General features: G+C 36.4%; 1 protein-coding gene across 1 annotated transcript in view; it reads right to left on the bottom strand.

Annotated features, from left to right (window-relative positions):
- The window catches only part of AVEN (apoptosis, caspase activation inhibitor), an 85,648-nt gene that overhangs the window by 51,159 nt on the left and 15,616 nt on the right, over positions 1-18,873 (bottom strand). The window contains exon 2 of the mRNA XM_010007740.1: positions 11,691-11,859. Coding sequence (XP_010006042.1) covers positions 11,691-11,859 — 169 coding nt within the window. The remainder of the gene's footprint in view (positions 1-11,690; positions 11,860-18,873) is intronic.

Below are 18,873 nucleotides of genomic sequence, written 5' to 3'. Positions count from 1 at the left end.
CCCTCTACCAAAAAAGTTTGTAAAAACAAGTCTTTAATTCATGCTCCAATTTTGCTTCCCAAAGGGGTTCCATGCTCACTTCCTCAGTTTCCTATAATCACTACAGCAGTAGAAAATGGTAGTATATTAAAACACTTTGAAGTAGAAAGGTTTGCAAAAAGACAACCCCCAAAAACTATTATAGGATGCTACTATTAATAAATGAACAGCCAAAAGAAAATTGTTAAAGTTTAGATTAACAGATACAGATAAAGTATTTTGAAGTACACAAATCATCATTACAGGGTTTTGGTGGTGGTGGTTTTGTTTTTGTTTTGTTTTTTTTAATAAACACAAAGTTAACATGACCAAATCAAATACTTTGGAGACTTTAAAATGCTTCTTCTCTAGTTAAATGTCACTTTACACGGAGATACTTATAAAGATCAATTTTCTTTGACAAGATAAAGTGTGCTTTTAAGTTACAGGTATGAAATCTAAGGCTTTCAGATTATCTTTCTACAAGTTAATGTAGTCATCTTATACTTGTGGGCAATTTTCTAAGTGACTAGATTGATATTCTTGGACATTTCTGCCCCCCTTTTTTATCTCACTCCTCCTCTTTTCTTATATTTAAACACAAGAAACAAAGTTGTCTTGAGGATAGAAAGGATATATAAAAATAAGAATAAGCAAACACTTAATAAGGCAATACAAAATGAACAACAGAAAAAAGGTAAAAGAAGGGGCAGAGTAAAGTGTAGTTGCAGAAGAGAAAATTTAAAGCAAGGGAGACCATAGTTTCTTATTTGCCTTAGAAAATGTACTTGCTGTCAATATTCTAATTGTAAATATATATTAAGATATATCAGAAGCAGGCATCTGGATTTAATCCAATATATATGCACACTACCACCAAAAACGGAGTTCTTGCTTCTTCCCTTACTACTAACAATATCAATCCTAGTATTTCCCCAATTTCCCAAGATCTTTCCCTTCTCACCAGCTGTTCTATTTTATGTTCCTGCCAACTCTTTTGCACCATTTGTGCAGTCAAATCTGGCAGCTAGATCCATATCTGGTGATGGGCCAAATACATAATATCACTGAAGTGTCTTTCAAACTCATTTCTTCAGAAGAGAGGAAGTGCTCTTAACTTATTATCAAGAGCAGAAGCAAAAATATTAAGCAACTTCAAATTAATTACATTTTTATTAATAAAAACTCTACAGTTGGATAAGAAGCTGAACACTTCATAAAAGCAAGAGAAGCAGAGACATGGAAGAAAGAAAACACAGACAGCCATTAAGTTCGTCCTAGGAGTATACAAAAGGAAGAGAAAATCACAGATGCTTTCATCAGAATTCATGTTTTAATAGTGAATGACATGACGACTAAAGTAATTAATAGTTACATATACAATTACTTAGAGGAGAAAAACATAATCAGATTAAGCCACCTCACAACTGTGACTGGTAATAGCTACTTTTTTTTCCTCTGGTATTGCATGTGTGGGAGCAGGAGAAGCCAAAACAAGTCTGCTTTTTGCAGCTGGAACAAGCAGTGTTAGCCAGCCTATTTTTGAGCAAATGCAAGTATTTTGTTACTTGGGGTAAAAGTCAGTTTCTTCATTTAGAAGTTATTTTTTGCACCCACTCCTATCTCAAGTGACAGATGACACCGCAAGATGAAAGAGAACATGCAAACACCTTGCATCCTCACTGCTGTGTCAGTGACACCATGTCCCTTTCAAACAAGGATTAAGCAGAACTACTAGTAAGTGCTGGATACAATTCCTTGTCAGTTTTTTGTAGAAGAGGTAATATAGATCTGCGAAGGGCACCTGAAAAGTGCAGGAAATACATAGTTGTTTTTCTTCAAAGCAAAATAATGCTCTTCTAGATAAGAAGGTAAAACAAACGTTTATGAAAACTAGCCGTGTTCAAGACAGAGGAGAGACAGCTTGAGAAACACAGAGAGAATTAATGCTTCAGGCATTAAGAGACACTTCTGGAATAATTAACCAGCACCTACAGGTTGCTCTCTGCATACAACAGAAGGTGACAAGGAGCTTGTTGACTTTCCAGGAGGCAGATCAAGTTAGTAGCCTCTGAAGTGATGTGCAGAGACCTGTGACAGTTGCCAATGCTGAAGGTCCCACACTTCCTATTTGCATTTTAGATTTTTTTTTCCCAGGTTGATGGATCACTTATCCCCCAAAATGAAGAGTAATATTATATGGAAAACCTCGGTAACGAACAAAGAACAGTAATGATGTCTTTAGACAGTAGGGTAAGCTGCTGAATTCTCAGTCTTTTTCAGACTAATTGCTCCCCCACATGCCAGGGCCCACAGACATACCATGACTAAGCCCTGCGCAGACAGCGAGATAGTCAGATGAGATGTAGTTAGGGCTTTCAGAACAAGTCTGTCTTTAAATCAGTAAGATTTGAAGGGGCAGCAGCATGCAGTAAGAAATATATCTACATGAGAAATTAAAAACTTTTTTTTGAACATTCTTTGCTTTTGAAGGCTGTTTGCCTCTTCAGTTAAGCCTAAATTCTGCCTTGCTAATGTCACCCTTGTTTCTGTGGCTAAGAATTGCAGTCAAGAAGTGGGTTAGCCCAAAGCAAATCTAGTAAGAGACAATGAACATTTGTAGTTCATCATTCTGAACTCTTACCTTCAAACAACTTCAGAAACATGCAGTACACTTAGGGGGAAAAATAGTAACAAGACTACATCAGCAAATAAACCAGAGCAAAAGTGCTGTTTTCCATTAAAACCTCTTTGGTACACTTCCTTGGGCATCAGAAAGGTAACAAAGATGACTGCAAATAAAGTATAATTTCCTGAAAGTACAAACTGTATAGACCTTCCCTCTGGGACTATTCCTCTTGCAGTCCTAGTGCTTTATTTACTCAGAAAACTCTAACCCTGTTTATTTCTTATTACCACTGAGCTGTCAATTTCAAATATTTAGCTTTCTAGTACCTCTGTTCTGCCGGCATTTTCCACTCAGAAAGTTAACCAAGTGTCTTGAATGAAAATTTAATTGCTGGAAATACCTGCAATTATGGCCTCCAGCCTTTATGACACCAAAATTTTATTACATCAAAATCAGTAGAATTATATCATCCTATTAAAGCGCTCCCATCTTGAACTAGTTCTTCCACCTTGCCCCCTTACACTTTGTAGCTAGCTAATACACACTTTTTAGTGACACATTTTCTGCATGTTGAGCACATGTACATATTTCAGAAGAAAGTACCTCATTATCACAGGCTATTTTCAATCAAAAGCTTACAAAGAAAAAGAGAGCATGATCAGTTTCACAATTCAAATCATCTGCAGCAGAGTCAGAAATACCACGCTTTATAAACTTAGATGACGAGTGTGTACTGTAAAAGGAAGGTCATCTGATTCACACTCCAGTAAAAGGTTGAAAATGAGTCAGAACCAAAGAAAACACAATTCCTCCCCACTCGCACCCTATTCTGTCCCTCAAACATGATTTTTATTTTAAAAGTTTCTAGTTCACAATTTTACAAATGCATGGGATTTGGTTTGCAAGAAAGGACAATAACAGGACAGAAGATTTCCCCTGAGGGTGAAAGAGAGTTGATACAACTCTTGTTTGAAAGGCAGACTTTGGCAAAGCTCAATACTCCTTTGACATTCAAGAAAATTACCCAAATCTAGACAAAAAATAAGCCCTTTGGGAAATAAACCTAAGTATTCCAAAGAGCCATCTTCCTATACAACAGCCAGAAATGCCAAGGAGAGATGACAGGGAACAACAGGCATGAGAACACGAAACAGATGAGGAGCCAACATGTGATTGGGACAGGTACAAACATATGGGGCAGGGGAAGGATCGAGAAAAAGCATAGTCTAGAAGTTGGATGTAGGAACTGGGAACTGTTAAGCAACAGGATGAGATCAGGGAAAGAACAGCAGCAAAATTAATAGGCGTGACTCAGAAAGGATTAAAAGGAGAAGAGAACAACTAGGAGAGCCCAAGCCCTCAGTAATAAATGTGAAGAAGCATTTCAGGACTCCAAATGGAATAAGAGGAGCTGCAACTGAGATTAAGAAGTAAATGCTCTGTGTCCCTCAGAGCACTGCCTACTTCATAGCCCTTTTTTCACTCCAAAACCAATGTTTAGGAACAGCACTGCTTCCTGCAAATAAATTTCTGAGAATCTTGCTAGGAAGTAGGCCTGTCGGTCTCTTCTGAGCGTGGTTCACGTGCAGTCTAGTCATAACATTACTTCAAAGTATCTGTCAATGAACAAGGAAATGTACTTATCACAGTTATTTTGTTTGTAAACTGATAATAGGAATAAATTTATCCTTACGAGAAAGATAACATCAAATGAAGTCTGGCTTTTGCAATTAAATCTGCTCCATCTGATACTCTTAACATTCTCACCATAAAAAAAATAATTCTGGTTCTATAGAAATTGATAACATTTCTGTGTTGTTGTTGGTTTTTTTTCTTTAATGTAGCCTGCTGAGAGATGGAACAAAAGTATTATAATTAACACAAACACGGGTCCTCCAAATCAATCAGTGTATTTTAATATGAACATTAAAGTAATATCTACTAATGTAATTACTGGAAAAGAACCAATACTTACAGGCTAGCAAAAGAAAGTCCCTGCTCTAAAATGCTTACAGTCTAATTCAGGGGATTTGACAGTGGTTCAGAATTAGAAGTGTAAAAAGGACTCCATAAGAGAAATATTAAAATCCATCAAAAGTAATGCACAGCAACAAGGAAAATCAAAACATTCATAAAGTAAAAGGAAAATTTGAAGGAAGAAGGAAAGGTAGAAAATAAGTAAAAAGAAATAAAAACAAAAGAAAGATAACAGAAATGTAGAGGCAATAAAATACTGAATTTTGAAAATTAAGACCAGAATAATAAATATTCTCAATAAAAGAGGCAGATTAATTTATTTTTGGTTAGGGGATTTCACTGGCAGGAAAGTCAGAAATGATGATCTGGCAGAAACCATGATGATCAACATGAGGCTTAGGCAGACACAACTTGTTTTAGGGGTAATATGCAAACAAAGGTCACGATGAGGCAAGAAAGACAGTGAATTGTGTGAGTGGACATTTTTATCCAGCTCTCAAGCCTACAAATTCAAGTAGTGGGCATAACAACAACAAGACAGGAATAAGGACAAATTATTCCAAATTTAACTTACAGATTTCATAACCAAAACATACTTGAAACACAATTCAGCAGAAATACCACCAATATACAGTCGCAGCAAAAGACTAAGGGCACACATTAGAGAAGGATGTTAGTTAGAAAACATTTTAAATCCAGAAATCTGGAATTTAATAAGTAAATGAGTGAAATCAAGGTATGAAAAATTAAAATAGGGAAAAGCTTGCCACGCTGAATTTAAAGGGTACAAAATTTAAGCCCTTTAGTCTGTGAATCTTAATTCAATTCTAAATCATAAAGCACCCAAATCTCTCTAAAATACTGGAAACTTTCAGATTTGTCTTATATTGCTTATCATTCTTTTTGTATCACTGACACACATATAGTCATATAGTTCTAAGACACAAAAATGTCAAAATGAAACCAAGAAATGTTATCCTACACTTAGATGCATTCAAGTCTTGAAATCATATTATACTTCTGTACTTCAATCATACAGTTTTGGTTACATTTTAGATAAAACTTAGGACTAAAAAAGGCACAGATATGAAAGCATATATAATAGGCACAGATTACCTATTACAGAAAAATACATTTATGAAAAAAAATGTAATTAATTTTTAAAATCTGGCACTTCCTATTTTTAGTTCAGACCAAAAAAAAAAAAAGGTTGTCTGATTAAAACAAAAAAGATGAATTTTTGCTATGTTCAGTTCAGAAGGAAGCACTGAGCAGATGGAGAACCAGCTTCCCCTGATGCCAAGTCCTCTGATTTTACTGTAAATCTTTCATCAGGAAAGGGTTTTATTCTGTTTGTTTTGGAAAGTTACTTTGGCTATGAAGGAGAGAGGGTAAAGAGGCTGCATTTTTTTTTATTTCAGATACCTACAGGTTTATAAAACACCAGTGTCTCTCAGGTCTATCAGCAAGTCCAAAGCTGCCAACTGCCCAGGGCATAACTGCCACAACTGTTGTTGTGGCACGTGGAAATGAGACCACTTGGATAACGTGCCTCCACAGATGGGAAACGGTATCTACTACACAACCATCAAAAAGAAAAGTTCTGATGTGCTGAATTGGGGCTAGAAGGAGAATCAGGACAGAAGAGCATGTCAGTGAAGCTCAGAGGACATTTATGGAATGAGGTAGCAAAAAACCTGAGAACATCAGGTGTGATGCAAGTAAAGCACATGCCCTTAACTGGAGCATATCTACTTGGAATATTCAAGTGACCTACTACCAGTCCTTAGTTGCAAAAGTAGTAAGAAGTAACCAATATCTTTATGTTCTACACAGAACTCATGCCACCTGATGAACAACAAGAACATGAAGTTTTGGATCTGTTAAATTTTTGACCAAATAAGATGCACTAGCTGAAAACACATCTCTTACCCACACAGTCATAAAGACATGCAAAAAAAGAATTTAAAAATACTTGTCTGTATTGCACAGAGCAATAATGCTTTTGGAGATGATAAACAACAATTCCTCACAGTCTATAGATACCTCAGTAGTACAAGAAACAGAGAGGCAGAAATAGAATTCTGTGGACATATATGGGCATAAATAATTTCACAGAACTGACAAAGCATAAAGTAGTAGAAGTTGGCAATCGAAAACCACTGGAAAGTGGGCTCCCTGATATATACAGTAATCCAAATCAGCAAGTTAGTTATGCAGTTCTGAAAAGAAAACTGATTTTCAGCTAATCTCTAGAATTTTAGAAATCAACGGATTATTTTTTAGCATCTGAACCAGGCTCTGCTATTGCCATTCTTGTTGTTTGAGCAGAATTAGAACTGAAAATAAGAAAACTAATTATCCTTTCACTTTATTTTTTTCCAAATTTCTGCCTTCATATACTTAAGATAGAAAAGCTGAAGGAAAACCTGTTTTTTAACACAAACCGTGGTCCACAAATGTATCTGTTCAGCGTTTCCCAGACATTCTATGGTCTTCTGTATACTGCTATTTCTCATGTATGCATTGACCATGAATGCACCAATGCAGCAATATATTGCAATAGACACATCAATTTAAACAGAGGCCTAAAAGCAAGAAGCTAAAAAAACCCCCACATTTTAGGTGAAGAGAAATTAACTGCTACCTCACAGTTCCTATACTTACTCTTTATTGTTACCATGCTTCAGTGACTGCTTTTGATTTTTATTCCACATTTCCTGTTGTATTCAAGATCTAGCTACCTATAGAAATTGTATGTGTTGTACAGTATCAAAACCATTTGCACAGTTTTGTTTGAACTACACAGCATTTCTCATTCTGATTCTTTAAGGCTATTAGAAGTACTCAGCCATGCCAAAAAAAAAAAAAAAAATTGAAAAAATCCATGTCCAAAATTATATTTTTTCATCTTGATAATTGTCACATCTTGCAACTCTGTGCAGTGCTATTGAGGCATGTCCATTGGCAGCTTTTGGCAGCTGTACTGCTAATGCCTATCACACTTAAAGGAAATTGATCAGGTCCCTGGATACATTTTTATGAACTCTTTAATGAGACTTTTAAAAGCATGTTTTTAAAGCTAAAGCATCTATTCAGAGCCAAAAACCTAATGAGGCTCCTAAATCTATATCATGATACTTAACCCTCATCAGTCAAAAATGAGGACACCTCTTCAAACATGGCAAGATTGTTCTAGCAATGTAAGGTTCTTATTACTTCCACTCCTCTTGCTCTTCACGCTTCAACAGCATTTTTACTACATTGATTCAAGACATATTCCCTGAAGGCTTCACAATGGACTTGTAAGTTTACATCAGTTAGACATCAAAAGCAATACAGAAAAGTTTGTGTTGCTGTATTTAAGGTTAATTTAAAAAAATATCAAATGCTAAAAAGAAAAAAAAAAGCAGACTTAAAACCTAAAGTTATCACTCTTCTTTACACACAAATATAACAAGCCCTAACCAAAGAAGCTCTCTCAGACTAGTGACATAAGCTGTTATCAAAGTCACCTCCCACTTCTTAGTTAAAACTATCTTCAGCTGAATTTTAACTATTCAGCCTGAATTTTTCTATGTCGATCACCTGCTTCAGGTAGTTTTCCCTCACCCTCCTCTCAGAACCACCTTTTGAAAAAAAAAGAAAAAAAAAAAAAAAGAGAATAGCTGGAGCATTTTTCTACCATGAAAGGACCTGGGGAAAAACACCCTGTTAGGTTCTTCCTTTGAAAAGCTGTAACCACTTTCCTGCCCTCCATCAGTACCTTGAAATGAGGTTGGACTGGTTTTTGTATGAGAGGTATATTCTGCTCATTTTGTGAAAAATCTGACCTGACTCAGCCAAGTACAGGCTTCTAGAAATCAGATTTTTAATGTATTTTTCAGCAAGATCTGACAGAGTTTTACAAGCAATCACCAAACAGTCCATCTTCAGTTACCTTCTGTATGTCATCTCAATATGCCAGGCAAGTGAATTCAGTTTCCTCTAACTTCTGGTTACAAGTGAGGAGCCAGAGTTTCACTGCAAGCAAAGTCTACATTTAACAGGCATTACGTACAACACTGAACAAAAACTGTTATCTTGAGTATTTATGCAGCCTCACCTGATATCTCTAATGTATCTCACCAATATCTCTATCATAGCTGAAAACAGTGGTCTGTTGCTTCATATTGTTGGGTAACTGAGTAGGATTTAAAGAACAACAACAGAGCATGCGGATGGAAGACAGAGAAAACAGCTTGAATGGCGACTAGAACTGGGAGCTTCAGAAAATAAACTGGGATTGATTAGACAAGAAACTAGAAGGAATATAACACCATGATGTGGGAGTGGATGAGAGAAAAATTAAGCCAAATGAGCAATTCCAGGTAGAACAACTCAGAAGTGGGGCTCACCAGGACTGAATAGAGTGAGGGGCAGAATACGTCTGGATAGAGCTGGATTTTAGTGAACGTGTAGAAAGGAGCTGGCTCACAACATAAGACTGAGAAAAGACCTACCACCAGGAATCAGAAACATAGACAAGAAAAATTAAGCTAAGCAAGGGACAAATGGGAAGAATTAGTAGGCAGGCAAAGGCTGACAGTGGAGAGGCAAGGAACAGTCAGAGACAGCCTGGAACTAGTCAGGCCTAAAAATTTGATTGAAAAGACAGAATCAGTGCTGCACTGGAGACTGGCTTGAGGCAGGGACAAGCTGGAAGTATAGGCAAGAAACTAAAAAAAGTGTCTGTCTTCAGAAGCTATTGAAAAATGTAAAATAAAATGCCCTAAAGACCTACCATCCTCTGCAAATATCTGCAAACCCCTTCCTTCCCCACACAGAACAAATATCCTGCTTTTCTCTACTACTGATAAAAATACAGTATAACAACCTGTAACTCTGTTGCTTTTTAATGTTCCCATACTAGACTTAAAAGCTCCAATCCTGCTAATTATCAACATGATGCCCATATCATAGACTATTAGTCTTCTCATTTTGCTATTTTTTCGTTGATTTTAACTAGAAAATTAGATGTAGAAGAACATTTACAAAATATTAAATACTAAGCTTGGAAATTTAATTTTTGGATGTCAAGGATTCCTCCATTTAAGTTTGTCTGCTAGCATCATTTCTGTCTTTACTACTATATTATCCCAAACTTTATTTTCTAAAATCTAAGTTGTATCTTGAAAGATGGCACTCTTTAAAACCTTGCTTTCAGTATTACAGAACCTAAATGCTACACAGGAGAACAGTTTTTTAATCTGAGCTTTTGCCAATGGATTCTTAACTGGTTGCATTAATTTCATTGTTGTGAACTTGTAGTAAATTACATGATCTTTCTAAGCACTTGAATTCATGAAAAATGGCACTTCAACTTCATTCCCTCTTCAGTACTCCTCTAACTGCTTGTTGCAACTGAATTGGATCCATTGTGCAATTTCAGAAAGCACAATATACTAACAGAAGTCAAATTATCAAGTAAAGCAGAGATGCAACCTTCTTCTCAGATCACTAGAAATAATGACTGCATTTTCAATTTTTGCACAAAAGCCAAAGAAACTTTACAAAGACAGTCCCCAACACACAGCAGTTTTTAGGTGACTCCAAGAAACTGGCATTGTTTAGAAGGTACATTTTTCTTCTTCTGAAAGTACTTAATCTTTGTTTCTTATCAATTTGTTATAATGTCAAAACCAGTCACAATATATCCTAAAATAAAGCATTCTTCAAATGAAAAATTTAGAACTAAAAACTAGTAAACTAACTAACAAGATGATAATTTTAGGCATTAAGAGAGTCTAGTCTACAGGGCAAAACAAATGGGTTGGTAGTAAGTATATTGGAGTATAACTTATCAAAAATACAAACTAGTAGAAATATATTGTATTTCTTTATGTCCTCAGTTCAAAAGTATTATTCATCAGAACATTTTAAAGACATTCTGAAGGCTAAGTATAGAGATATTAAAAAATTACTTTAAAAAGCTGAACCATGGCAACAAGCAGCTCAGAGTAGGTCTCTTGATTTTACAAGTTTTGAGTTGTGATATCTACTTTGCTCCTCAGGCTATGTTACTTATCCGGCTCTGAGATCAAGACCAGTCACCTTGACTCTAACACTGTTCACCATGCAACATACCATTCAACATACCATTCAGAAAAGTCAATACACACCTCATGATCCTATACTAAAACTCACAATTTAGGCCCAAATTTGCATTGTTTGTGCAAAACTGAATTGATTCTGGCACACAGAAAGAAAGCTCTGGTCCTTGTTTCTTTACCATAGATAATCTCTAACTTACCCCTCTAAGATGTGGCTGAAAAATCCAATTATTTATCTACAAGAGATTTCAGAACTTCCAAGTTGCTAAAAAACCCCCCATAACACATTGTTTGCAGCTTTTTACTGAATCATATTCCAACACAATGGCACATCAAGAGTTCCTAAAATAATTTTAGGTAACTGTTTTTTGTGCAACTCCCCATACAATTCATGCATAGCTTTAGAAAAAAGCTTTTAAAAAGCATCTAATACAGCCTGTCCTTCCTCCTCCTTCTATTATGTCCTTTAAAGAGAGGAAAACAACCAATCTTTATTTTCAAGGAGAGTAACACTTGGTATTTATGCACATGTCTGTACAGTGCTCATTACAAATCTTTGTCAAAACAAGCCACAGAAAGCAGCTGCTTTACTGCTTTGCTGTGTTTAGTCATACTAGCAATCTTTTTTGTTTTCTGGAAATCAACCCAAATGACCAAGATCAGTAAGAAATTTAATGTCAGTAAGAATAGGCTCAAAATAACTGGATGCTGTACACACTCAGACCCATACATAGTTTCACAGAAAGCTATAAATGAAGCTGCCTTCTTTTATTCCTCATCTGCCACAGCCTGGTTCAGCCTGTATGCTATATAGCTGCTCCCATGGAGACTACGAACACTCCTTAATACATCACTGAGGCAGATAGGAATGGTATTCTAGGGTCCTGTTTCATTATCAAAGGCAACAGCCAGAAAAGCAGTAACATTTCAAAATGCAGAAGTAAGGAACTATCTACAGAGTAGAAAATGCTTACCTGCTGAGCTAAGCAAAACACTGAAGTCTGTTCCTCTCTGTGATTCCCCACTTTCACTCTGTCCCTCTTTATCTGTATTCTCATAGCGGCTCCAGTTGGAAAAAACCTTTCTTCTGGAATAGCTTTTCAGTTCTTCCTCTTGTGATTCAGTATCATCATCCTCCTCTACCTGTGACATTTAAACAGACAGTTAAGCCACTGCAACTCAATAGCATTTTGTACTGTATTTAAATAGTCATTCACACAAACAACTCCAACCACAGAATTAAAAGCCAGAAAGACCAATCATCCTGGATCCCTGTCAGAATTTTAGATCAGGTGCCATCTCACTGAACTGTATGGAATTTATCAATAGTATAATAAAAGTACCTAGTGAAGCTTCAGTTCTTACAGGGGTCAGCAGTGCCACTGATGCAAGTTCCACTAGTTTCCCTCCTATTCTGGAAGCTCATAGTTTCCTTCCTGAAACCGAGGGCAAGGTGTAGGCAGCAGAACTAAGAACTGAATCACAATATCTCTATCCAAGCGTTACAGTGATACACATGATAGCTGAAAGAATTGATGTTTGTAGAGCAGAACAGGACATAGGTAACATAACAAATGCTGCAGAAAAAACATCCCAACAGGGTGATCTGTGTAAGAATTTCTGTTATAACCAACCACAGTGTCTGAACTCATGCAATATGTAATAATTTATCAAATTAATTTCCTTAATGAAAGCCATTTTACAGAAACGCACATGGAAAAATTAAATACACTGGTGGCAGATAATCAGCTAGCCAAACTCTTAACAAAACTCAAGGGTCAAAAGAAGAACTCATTGCAGTGAGCTTAAGATACAGGGAAAATAGGCATTTGCTATAAGTACTCAACAGCCATGAAAAGCTCTCCCCTCTCTTGAATCCTCTACATCAACAGAGGTCTCCTCTCACAGAGCTTGAGGTTAAGCCTGAATTACTACCAGTTCACAAACAAAAATCTGCTTCCTGGAGGAGAGAGCAATCATCAGGCAAAAGGACAACTGAGAGCAAGCAGAACAGTTCTGTACAAGATACTTTCTCTGCAGAGCTCTAAAGCTCTGAAGAGGTAGAGTAAGGGAGTCAAGCAAGAAAAGACTCCTACTGTGTCTGCTCCCAAACAATCCTGCTGACAGCTCCACTCTCTCTTCTCTCCTTTAATCCATCTGTTTTTTTCACAAACCACAACATACTGCTGCCATACAGTTCAATTTCACTACCAAATTTCGCACCAAGCATATTCTTCATGACCAGGGCAGTGAAATTCAAGTTTATCTACACCGCTGTAAAGCTTAAAACCATCTCCATTCAGTATGAAATAAGAAACTGAAAAATCTCTATCAATGCCATACAAATCCCTGTTGCACAACAAATACTACATTTATATGCAGGTGGATCATCATAAAAAGATGACTGACACAGACAAAAAAAGTAGGAAGGAGCAGTTTGTGGCCTGTTTCATGGCTTTTAGACAAATGTCCACTGAAAGGCAAAGCATCTTCAAACACGACTGTGAGACTTTAGATTTAATGTCTTAAAAATGACTGCCCAGCATATTATGCCAATAGCAAAATCAGAACTAGAATCATAACTTCCCAAGAAAATTAATCCACCAGTCTTCATAAACAAGCTTCTTTCAGCACTGTTTCAGAGATCTGGTTAGGAACATTATGAAGGAACGCTTAAATCATCAAAGAGTTTAAAAACAGATTAAAAGTTATCATTATATACTCCCAGCAGTCAAACAACTGACAAGAAGGAAAATATTCTGTGCATTGTCACTAATTCTGTGCCATTTTTAGGTAAATCCTATTTTCTTTCTGTTCAGTGGAAAAATACACTAAAATGGCTGTTGGTGACAAACAGCTATTTGCATGAGCAAACGGATGGGGATCGAGTCACAACTCTGTATTACTGGGAGCTAATCCAGAGCTATAGCTTCCACAGAACAAAGGCCAAATCCACTTATTTCAAGATAAGAATCAACTTATTTATCTTCTGTTAGTCTCTTACAAATTGAATGGTTTGCTATAATTCAGCAAACCTAGTGAAATTCAATGCCCAGAATAACTAGGAGTTGATAGAATTCACAAGTCAAAGGAAGAATAGTGCTACACAGATAGGTCTGTGTTGTACTTTGGTTTTATTTTTAAGAAAATATAAGAATCACCTTCGGCAACTATGACATCATATATAACTTCTTACTACAGACCTGTTTAAAGGACTCACTCCTTTCAGCCACCAACATAAACAAAACAGGAGCAGCACCTTCTTATTGTAGTACGTTTCCAGTATGCCCAGGTGCCAAGAAAGCAAACACCATCCTGGACTGCATCAAACCAGTGTGACTAGCATGACCAGGGAAGTGATCCTGCTGCTCTATTCAGCCTTGGTGAGGCCGCACCTCAAGCACTGTGTGCAGTTTTGGGCACCACAGTATAGGAAGGACATGAAGGTGCTGGAGAGGGTGCAGAGAAGGGCAGCTAGGCTGATTAAGGGTCTGGAGAACAGGTCTTATATGAGGAGAGGCTGTTCAGCCTGAAGAAGAGGAAGCTGAGGGCAGACCTCATTGCTCTCTACAACTACCTGAAAGGAGGTTGTACTGAGGTGGGGGTTGGTCTCTTCTCCCTAGTGACCAGCGATAGGACAAGAGTAACTGGGATCAAGTTGCACCAGGGGAGGTTCAGATTGGATATTAGGAAAAATGTCTTCACTAAAAGAGGTGAGGCATTGGAACAGGCTGCCCAGGGAGGTGGTGGAGGTGTTCAAAAAACAGACATGGTGCTTCTGGAAATGGTTTTGTGGTCATAGGAGTGTAGGGCTGATGGTTGGACTTCATGATCTTAAAGGTCTTTTCCAACCTGGATGACTCTATGATTCTAGTCTATGATTCTAATATGGATTGTTTTCTCTTATACTGGACTAAATTATTTTTCAAATTCTGTCATTAGCTACATTATACAGCACACATCTAGGAAATTTCACTTCTTAGAAGTAAAATTGTGACTTGAACTTTAAGAAATAAACCACAAATTCTCTGAAGCATTAATAGCAGTTGTGCAGCCTGGTTGCCCAAGTCTGTCCAAGAATATGTTGGTGCACACAGTTCAGGAATGAAGGTGTCAGAAAGAAGTAAACATTGTTCTTAAGAAGTAATTTTCCCCTGGGTCATCCTTCTGCACTTCCCTGGAACCCAGGGTGGTTTGGATGAAACCAAGACTGGAGTACATAATGGAGAAAGTACAAGTGACCTCTTGCACCCTGCTTCAATTATTCAACTACTCTTCACTTTAAGCATGGTAATTCCTAGCATGTTAAGCACATGTGTGCAAACTCTCAACAACAATAAACAAACTGAAAGTGCATTAAAAGTCAGACCTGCCACTGAGACTTTCTAAAAGTGTATTTATTACCCTTAGGAAGTTGCAGTAGTTAAGGCTTATAGTGCTCTTCCTGTTCAGTTCTATTAACTCTGTAAGAAAAGTTTAAAACATTTAATCTTTGTCAGTACCTAGAATATTCTACACATTGTGTAGGTATCATGCATTATTAGATATTTTAGATTATTTATTTTGTAGTATTTCTCCAACTTCTTTTCCTGAGAATGTCGCTTTCCAGACCGCATGAAAACATAATTTGACTTTTTTTGTTAATGTGTTAGAAAGAGCATAGTGTCCACACAGAGACAATTTCTCTTTCTCATCCCAATTTGAGCAGCACCTGTTACAATCAAACTCTCACTGATGGAATTTTCAAGTCACAGGGTCAAAAAAAACATGTAAGTAAGCAACAAAGCAGTTAATGATCTCTACACTTTCAATTGTTTTGCAGAATAAAAGTCTGTACAGAGAAACTTGTATGAGTGACACTAAGTAAGGGAGCTTGGCTTATACTAACTACTGAGCGGTACCTTTTGGCAGACGTAAGTGGGGATGTGAAAGAATTACAGTTACACTTTAATGACTTAAATTGCTCTTGGAAAGACTTACCTGCTTTTAATTTCATGGTTCAAAGTTATTGCCGGTGTAACCAAACAGGAGCAATGAGATTACACCAGGATTTATCTTAGCACAATACAAACACAACAGTCTCAAAAATATTTTTGTTTGTTTGTTTGTAACAGTGCTCATTAAATGCAACTTTTTACCTTAAATCCAGAAAGGTACTAGAGAATGCGCTGACAGCTTAATCTGATATATGACAATGATTGGTAGGCTTGTACCTTATGATAGTTATATATAGTAAAATAATCTGTTAAAAAGTTGTTCTGATTTTCCATGTTTACCTAGTTACAATCTCTAGCTATATGCTCCTCTGCTCTGTCTTGTAAGTAATTAGAGATGTAATAATGTATTCCTTTAGAAACTTCAGATTTAATGTTATCTTGTTATCTGATCTATTGTGGTGGAAATTTAATGGTTGCTACATGTAATTCACAGTGACATAGACAAGCAAGAATTTAGTTTTTAAAATAAAACTAAAAAATACCAGTGGCAAACTAACAAGGTTAACATGTCTGTCAGTGTATTATACACACACTTCACTATCTGGGAAGATCCCATGAGGCATGCCAGCACATTGTTCTGTCTACCTAGGAATATTAATGATGAGTTACTGTACAGAGAAAAAAAAAAAAAAAAAAAGCAAGTTGGAACAATATAAAAAGGTCAGTGTGCAGTAAAACTGGAATACAATCCCTCAAACTATTCTTACTTAGTGCTCTTAATCCAGATTTTAGGGAAGTAAATGGAAGATAAGATCTGTAAATTTCCCTGAAAAATCAGGTTTTCCTAATGCAGTGATACCATAGTTTCATTCAGAGGCAGAAAATAATATTTTGTAATAATATTCAGCAACACTTGCCAAAAACTGTGAGCTTTTAGCTTACCTTACTGAATTATTTTCAAGACATCACATCTAACCACAGTAACAATGAAAAAGATAATAATCTTGTCCATGAAGTGATTTTGCTTCGAATTTCCTGCTTATTCTATATATGATATGCAGGTAATTGGAACTGATTAGAAACCTCAAATGAAAGAGACTGTTTTTCATTACTGTTTAACCTCTAAAAATATTATTTGCACTCAGCACAGTTAGAACATGATCAAGTTCCAGAAGTCATACATCATGTTTCTCACCAATCATTGTTAATATTTCCACAAGCTATAGCAATATTTTGTACAAACCTTGTACCTCACTGAATTGGAACTATTAAGAGCTAAATCTCTCCCTTAGACTCACTGAGGCAAAGGCGTGGAAAAAACCCAACCAACCCACAAAAAAATCCCACACAAGCAAACAGCTTGGCTATTTTGTTGGTAACTACTGATTATATTCCCTTCCTTTTCTTTCAAAGAACTAAAAAAGAATCCATAATTTCTGATGTTCACTTTCTACTGCTCAGAAATACCTCTGTAGCCTACTAGCACATAAGCTGCACGGTCCTTCAAACAGGCTTCTTACAAGGGCAAAAGGAACCAACCTCTACTACACACTACCGAAGTTTTGTACTGCAGCATCTGAAGACCCTGTTTGAAAACCACTGAATCATAGATAAAATAATAATAACCATACAATGTATGTTGACAGGAAGAAAGTCTCAAAAACTCTATTCTCTAGCGTTACAAGTATGCTTGGGAACACAATAAAGCCTGTCAAGCAAGTATTTATTTTGGAAACTCTGTATTTCAAGTCTTGCTTATTAGATACAACCTACAAAGCCATCAGCTAAAATCCAGGTTTACTCATTTAGATTAAAAACTCCAAACTGAAGAATATTTGATGGAGTATGTTTTGAGAATGATATCATTATAAATTCAGCAGTCATTCTGCACTAATTGGGAAACTCAGTAGAGAATCAACAAGCTGTGTTAACTGTAGTAGTCTTTTGCCTCCCATTCCCAGGGCTGTACCATGCTGTGAGCAGAGTCTGTAGAAAGCTTGTCCAGCTGCTGTCTATAGATAAGACATTTTAGATTTTCTAAACTTGCCAAGCCAATACATTTCCACCAATAGAAAATCAACTGTATGTTTCCCTTAATTAAGTGGAAATAATAATATGAAAGCTACTGGCAATTATGCAAACTCATCAAACAACTCATACAAAACTGTAGCACGGACCTGCACAAAACCTGGCAGCTCTACTACTTTCAATCTGACACTAACTTCAGAAAGCGGAATGTTTTTCTTACAGTCAAAAATGTGAGTACAAACCTACATTAGGAGCCTCTGTCTTGACAGAAACAACAGGTTTCAAGAAAACCTTACAAAGTATATGTGCTATAACCACAAAGGTTATAGCATTTTCAGTTAGATTACTGCTCATTCCTATGTATAAGCCATATTTGCCAAAGTCAGGGAGTTGTTTATATCTTGCATACATATGGATCCACATATGTGAATGTTGTATGCCATATCCTAAAACCAAATTACACTTAGTATTTTGGATAGGTTAAGGAAAACTTCTGCAGAAAGTTATTTGTTCTTACCAAATCTGCTGCTCCTAAATAGAAGTATTCCGAGCTGCATTAGATATTGACTGTATTCAGAAACAGATTAAATTCTTATGTGTTAATATCACAGTATTACAGACTAATCCAAGCTGAAAGGGATTGCAAGAGGTCATCTTGTCCAATGAATTACTCAAAAGGAGGTCTAAACTGAAATCAGAGGAAGCAGGTTGCGGCTTTGTTCACTCAGGGATTGAAAACCTCCAACAGTATACCTAATCCTTAGTGTTTCATTTTGTTGTTGTATTCTAGCACTTCTAAAATTGCAAAAGCAGTCGTATTAACAGCTTTAACAACAACTTGTAAAGAACACACACAAGAAGTTCAGTAACGTCAAGGAATCAAAGTTTATTCAGGCTACATATTCACCTCAAGAGATCAGTAACAGACTTTTTAAAGACTTTGCTTGTCTTCATAAGTCAACGAGAAAGACAGTCTCCCTCAACAAACATATCAGTTACAAACTGGTATGTATAGAAAAGCTTTGTACTTCTGCAACCATATCAATGATTAAATAAAAGTATGAAAAATTATGTATAAAGCTCACTCAAAGCAGCATCCATCTGCAGAATAGAAAAATTTGAGTCTTGATCCTCACCCACAAAGGTTATTTCATAAACTTAAAGTCTGCTCAAAAGAATAGTTTAAAGAACA

Source organism: Chaetura pelagica, unplaced genomic scaffold (genome assembly GCF_000747805.2).
Source record: "Chaetura pelagica isolate M959 unplaced genomic scaffold, ChaPel_1.0 scaffold70, whole genome shotgun sequence".
In the NCBI taxonomy this organism is placed as follows: domain Eukaryota; kingdom Metazoa; phylum Chordata; class Aves; order Apodiformes; family Apodidae; genus Chaetura; species Chaetura pelagica.
Note: the sequence above shows the minus strand (reverse complement) of the source record. Positions and strands in the feature narration are given on the sequence as shown.